This window comes from Mandrillus leucophaeus, unplaced genomic scaffold (assembly GCF_000951045.1).
Source record: "Mandrillus leucophaeus isolate KB7577 unplaced genomic scaffold, Mleu.le_1.0 Scaffold521, whole genome shotgun sequence".
NCBI lineage: Eukaryota > Metazoa > Chordata > Mammalia > Primates > Cercopithecidae > Mandrillus > Mandrillus leucophaeus.
Genome location: NW_012105598.1, coordinates 212,842 through 219,054, shown reverse-complemented (window position 1 = coordinate 219,054; position 6,213 = coordinate 212,842). Strand labels below are relative to the sequence as shown.

At 39.4% G+C, this 6,213-nt stretch overlaps 1 protein-coding gene across 1 annotated transcript in view; it reads right to left on the bottom strand.

Annotated features, from left to right (window-relative positions):
- USP42 (ubiquitin specific peptidase 42) overlaps positions 1-6,213 on the bottom strand; it is a 56,325-nt gene that overhangs the window by 19,849 nt on the left and 30,263 nt on the right. The window contains exons 4-7 of the mRNA XM_011996664.1: positions 3,420-3,481; positions 3,168-3,270; positions 2,168-2,235; positions 1,380-1,450 (exon numbers count right to left, since the gene is read on the bottom strand). Coding sequence (XP_011852054.1) covers positions 1,380-1,450; positions 2,168-2,235; positions 3,168-3,270; positions 3,420-3,481 — 304 coding nt within the window. The remainder of the gene's footprint in view (positions 1-1,379; positions 1,451-2,167; positions 2,236-3,167; positions 3,271-3,419; positions 3,482-6,213) is intronic.

The window sequence follows — 6,213 nt, the reverse complement described above, 5'->3', positions numbered from 1 at the left end:
AAAAAAAAAAAAAAAAAATTTTCTTTTTGTTTTCACTGACCGAAAGTTTACAGAACGATCTAGCTCCTGAAAGCAGTAGGAAGAGCAAGAAAAACAAAAAAAAAAAAAGATAAAAAAAAAAAAAAAAAAAAAAAAAAAAAAAAAGAAGAAAATTTTCCTTTAGTAGTATGATGTTCACTTTTATACATCTAAACACCAAATTATATCCCCTGCCATTAAAAATGAGCAGATTAAAGTGAACAAAAACACAGAGGATGCTCATCGCAGCATTACTTAAAACTGCATAAAACTGGAAGCAAACCAAATATCCACCAGTAAGGAATTTGGCATAGGAATTAGTCTATCCATTCACTGCACCACACACTGCCCAGAGAGCACATTCACACAGAAAGGTCTCCAACAGAATTACATGAAACAGTGAGTAGCCAGACAGACATCAGACACAATCCTGTTTATATAAAAAGTAAACAGTACATTCTGGAGCAGCACATATCAAACTGTTAAAAAGAATGCATTCAGAGGGATAGCATTTTACATATATCTGCAATGTTACTCATTTTTATCATAAGCATGTATTACATCTGTAACCAGAAAAATGCAAGCTCAAGAACAAAAAAAAATAGGAATTTAGAAAATGCAAGAGGCAGGCTGGGCACAGTGGCTGTAGTCCCAGCTACTCGGGAGGCTGAGACAGGGGAAATGCTTGAACCCCGGAGGCGGAGGTTGCAGTGAGCTGATACTGCGCCACTGCACTCCAGCCTGGGTGCTGGAGCAAGACTCCGTCTCAAAAAAAAAAAGGAAAAATAACCATCTATATTTGGCTAATATAGAAAATCTAGTTTTATTAAGATATTAAATGAAAATTCAGGCCGGGCACAGTGGCTCATAACTATAATCCCAGCACTTTGGGAGGTGGGCAGATCACGAGGTCAAGAGTTTGAGACCATTCTGGCCAATAGGTAAAACTCCATCTCTACTAAAAATACAAAAATTAGCTGGGCATGGTGGCGTGGGCCTATAGTCCCAGCTACTCGGGAGGCTGAGGCAAAAGAATCACTTGAACCCTGGAGGCAGAGGTTGCAGTGAGCCGAAATCACACCACTGTATTCCAGCCTGGGCGACAGAGTGCGATTCCGTCTCAAAAAAAAAAAAGAAAGAAAAAGACAAAAAGAAAAAGAAAATTCAAAGAGTAATAAAAAAAACTTTTAAAAGCTTTTTCATGATGCTTACTACAAAGCTTGAATAATCCCTCCAAATGAAATCTTAGCATATTGAATTTTTCAATTTATATTCTCTAACAAGTAGTCTAAATTACAAATGAACTATAGTTATATGACTTCTTTTAAAAATGTAATTACTCGCATAATTATGAAATTTACCTTTATCTCCAATGTTATATCAAGATATGGATCAAAAGTATCTGAAACGCCCTTGCAATTTAAACATTTGACTGAAATAAAAATAAAATGCAAAAGATGAGCAAAGTATAATCATTACAGCAACATCAACTATTGAAATGACAAAATACAATTTTGAAATTTAAAATTTTTTACCTGTAATTTTTCTATCAGTTGAACAAAAAAAAGTTTTAAATTAATACTACTCATAATATGGGTGAAAAGTGTAATGAATTTGACCCTCATATACTATTGGTTAGAATCAAAACTGGTATAACCTTTTAGAAGGACAAGGTGACAGAATTAAAATTTATAATACACACTCCCTGTGATCCAGAAATTCTAATACTAAGAATTCATCATACATATATACTTTTACCCAGACAGAAAGCGTATGTGTATGGATGCTCCATGAACAACAAAACACAAATAACCTAAATCCCCATCGACAGGGGACTAAAATCAAAGGAACACTACTGCAACTGTCGAAGGCTGTTAGGCCTGTGTGCTGAAATGTAAAAGACTCCTAATACGAAGAGACAAATGGAAGCAGTGCACACAGTATGCTCCCAGTTTGTTCATGCACAGGAAACTACCAGAAGGATTTACTACAACCTGGCACCAGGGTTGCCTTTGGGTAAAAGGAATGAGAATCTGGGCTGGAGAGAAGTACTTTTCCTTCCTTCCTAGCAGGACTAACACTGTCCAACTTTTACCATTTTTTAACCACATGCGTGTATCATTTTATCAACTTATAAGCAAAAGTTTACCTCTAGATCTTAGGTATCCTCCAAATATCTGACAAACGAGAGTGGTGGCCTGGGTGTGTCTGTCCAATCTGAAAAACATCGAACAGTGACATGAGAGAGGAGCTCTGCAAAAACTCCAGATGCTGTGACCAGATTTCAAACACATGTGAGCTTACAAAGATCAAGAATTCTAACAGGATAGCCATGGAAAATAAAAGGATGGCACGTGTGGCAGCCCAAGAGCATCCCTGCCTGGCCAGAACACAGGGAGGTCTGGGAGTGGTGGGAGGAGAGGCAGAGCTGTGGGAGCTGTGTCTGTCAAGAAGGGACTTGGGAAGCAAGGCAGGAGTCTGGTCCTGAAGCAGGAAGACGGCAGCCTCCGGGGGCTGCGGCCTGTGCGGGAGGAAAGGGAGCAGAGGCGGAAAAGGCAAAGAGTCTTCCTCCGACCCAAGTCTGTCACCACCCGGATGATGAGGGCCTAGACAGAGCGGTGCCGGGGCAGGGAGAATACAGAGGGAGATCTACCAGGTGTGTTCAGACAGCACCAAGCGGCTTAGAATGCATTATCGAACCATCTCCTCATTCTTCCTCGTGAGTTTAGATTTTAAGGAATAAAGTACAGGAATCAGTAACTGATTGGGGTGGGGGTTCAGGAAATAAATACAGGTTGGAGGGCAGCAGAGAAAAGAATACGTCAGGCACAACTAAAAAGGAGAAGCAGCTAGTTTGAGATTTGCAGACGTCTGCTGATAATCAGAAATTAAACAGCTGCAAGACCAATGTTTATTTCCTGACATCTATGACTGAGCAAACTCAAACTGTTACAGTAAGATACATCTGTAAATTTCAACCATTTAAAACTAATGCACATCACCTAAGGAAGAGGCAGAGCAAAGCCAAAAGGTAAAGTGAACATAGTTCTGTGTGCTTCCAACAAAAAAGGTGAAAATGAATTCTGGTAAGAATAAATTACAGCTGGAGATCCCAAATGAAGAAATGGCTGGCGCTCTGTTGTACTTACTTATTGCTGCCATTCAAGCATGCTTTTTGCATAGCATCAACAGTGTATTGAAGGAATTCATGGGCATCTTCTTGGTTTCCAAAACGAAAGTGCCTAGCTATACCTGTAAAATTTCAGTAAAGACAAGGTTTTATCATTACACATAATAAGCCTAAGTTGTACCCCCCAAAATATATCTTACAATAATATGTTGGTTGGAAAACTCCCAAATACTTATTTTATGAGGAAATAGCACTAACATAAGCCACTAACATAAGCTATAAGCAGGATCAGGCCCTTTAGACCAGAATCCCCAACCGTTTCGGCACCAGGGACTGGTTTCATGGAAGACAATTTTTCCACAGACCAAAAGAGGGGGTTGGGATGAAACTGTTCCAGCTCAGATCATCAGGCACGAGATTCTCCTAAGGAGCGTGCAACCTGGATCCCATGCATGCACAGTTCACAACAGGGTTCGCGCTGCTATGAGAATCTAACGCGGTCACTGATCTGACAGGAGGCAGAGCTCAGGTGGGAATGCTCACCTGCTGCTCACGTCCTGCTGTGTGGCCCAGTTCCCAACAGGCCACATCAGGTACCAGTCCACAGCCCAGGGGTTAGGGACTCCTGCTTTACACCATTAAAAGTCCACAGCAGCTAGAGTTTCTGAGAGTCTAGAGAGTAGCTACAGAGTGACTCATGTTTTTAGCAAGTTAATAAAGTTACACTTGAATAAACTGGCTGTTTTGTCTCAAGTTTGTCCAAAATGTTATGTTGGTGATTTTAAATTGGTGCTACATCTCTATAATAGAGAATCCATTCAAAACATAAATATCCCAACCTATCTAATTCTATCCCAATGACCCACAGAAGAACTTATATTTGCAGGTGCAGAGAAACATTTCAGTCCTGTTTCTAATTGATTACACAGCTACAAGACCAAATTATTTTTTAAATTATAATAAAAAATTAACACAAAAGTATAAGCAATATCACACTAAAACATATATACTGAATTTTACATGTGTATGAAGGTATAAAATGTTCCAGCTTAAATCATATGAAACTGCCAACACTCCACCAGTTTAGACCTACAAACCTGACAATTTCATGATTTAACCATGTGTGTATCAGTGGATACACACATACACATACATACATACACACACACACACAGAGCAATGACATTTTCTTAAAAGACTAGGTTTAAAAATGTTAGTCATGCCTGCTATATAAGTATGTATAAAAATAAATATACGTGGTCAGGAGTGGTGGCTCACGCCTGTAATCTCAGCACTTTGGGAGGCAGAGGCGGGTGAATCATGAGGTCAGGATATCGAGGCCATCCTGGCTAACATGGTGGAACTCCGTCTCTACTAAAAATACACAAAATTAGCCGGGCGCAATGGCACACACCTGTAGTCCCAGCTACTCAGGAGGCTGACGCTGGAGAATCGCTGGAACCCGGGAGGCGGAGGTTGCAGTGAGCCAAGATCGCACCACTGTACTCCAGCCTGGGCGACAGAGCGAGACTCCATCTCAAAAATAAATAAATAAAAACAAATAAATAAATATATGTATAAATAGCCAGGCACGGTGGCTCATGTCTGTAATCCCTGCACTTTGGGAGGCCAAGGTGGGTGGATCACCTGAGGTCAGGAGTTCAAGACCACCTTGGCCAACAAGCTGAAACCTTGTCTCCATTAAAACTACAAAATTAGCCAGGTGTGGTGGTGCACACCTGTAATCCCAGCTACTTGGGAGGCTGAGGCAGGAGAATCACTTGAACCCGAGGGGCAGAGGTTGTAGTGAGCCTCGTGCCACTGCACTCCAGGCAGGGCGACAGAGCAAGACTCTGTCTCAAATGAATGAATAAATGAATGAATGAATGCATACATGTATAAACAATCCAAACCTCCCTGGCTAAATTTTGCCAGGCTTCAACAACATTTCAAAGGTTTTTGACTTGTCTGTTGTGGTCTATCAATAATGCCAAGGACCAATATAAGACCTCTTTAATCTTCAGTGGCTTTCTAGGCAAAAAGATTACAGTTTGTTACTGTATAATTTCACATCCCTATAATTACCCAGTTAGATGCCAGATTAAGAGTTACAGTTTTGTTTGTATGCATTTTTTATTCCAACTCAGTTAATTAACATGATGTAAAAGTGTACTGCAAAAATACACAGAAAGTATGTAAGAAAATTTCATGCACCTGTCCATCTAAAATTTAAAAATTAAATAGAAAAAAGTAAAATTTATCCACAAATTTGCTAAGCTCTGAGTATATATTCTTTTAATACTGTAATTAAGTTGGGCACCGTGGTGCACATCTGTAATCCCAGCTACTCAACTGGGGCAGGAGGATCACTTGAGCTAGGAGTTCAAGAGTCACCTGGGCAAAATAGTGAGACACAGTCTCAAAAAAACAAAACAAAACAAAAGAAAAAACAGAATTAACCTTATTTATTTATTTATTTTTACTGCTGCTTGCAGAGCAGGGCTAATCCACAGGCAGTGTGTCCGGAGTAGCCTAATTAACTTTATTTTGACAATTTCTGTCACTGTGTATAGTATAATATTCATTCACCAAACTGAAACTAAAAACTGTTTACAAAAACCTGTGAGACAATATCAGAATTAGTATTACTCAGCATAGAAATCCAAGTGTCACAGCAAAAACACTATAAAACTTACCAATTATTTTAACATATTGATTTTTAATAGTTTAAAATTTGTTAAATTGAATAGTCTTTAATATATTGTCATCTTTTGCTTTAAAGTTTCAAAATGTGTTTATATAGCAAATGCTTTACTAAAAATTTGTTATTGAAGACACAGCCACGCATGACAAAACATAATTGTTTTCTAATACATGAGGGGTTCGGTTTTTCACCAGTTGGACTTTAAGAATAACTAGGTAATAGGCCGGGTGTGATGGCTCACACCTGTAATCCCAGCACTTTGGGAGGCGGAGGCAGGTGGGTCACCTGAGGTCAGGAGTTCAAGACCAGCCTGACCAACATGGAGAAACCTCATCCGTACTAAAAATACAAAATTAGCCTG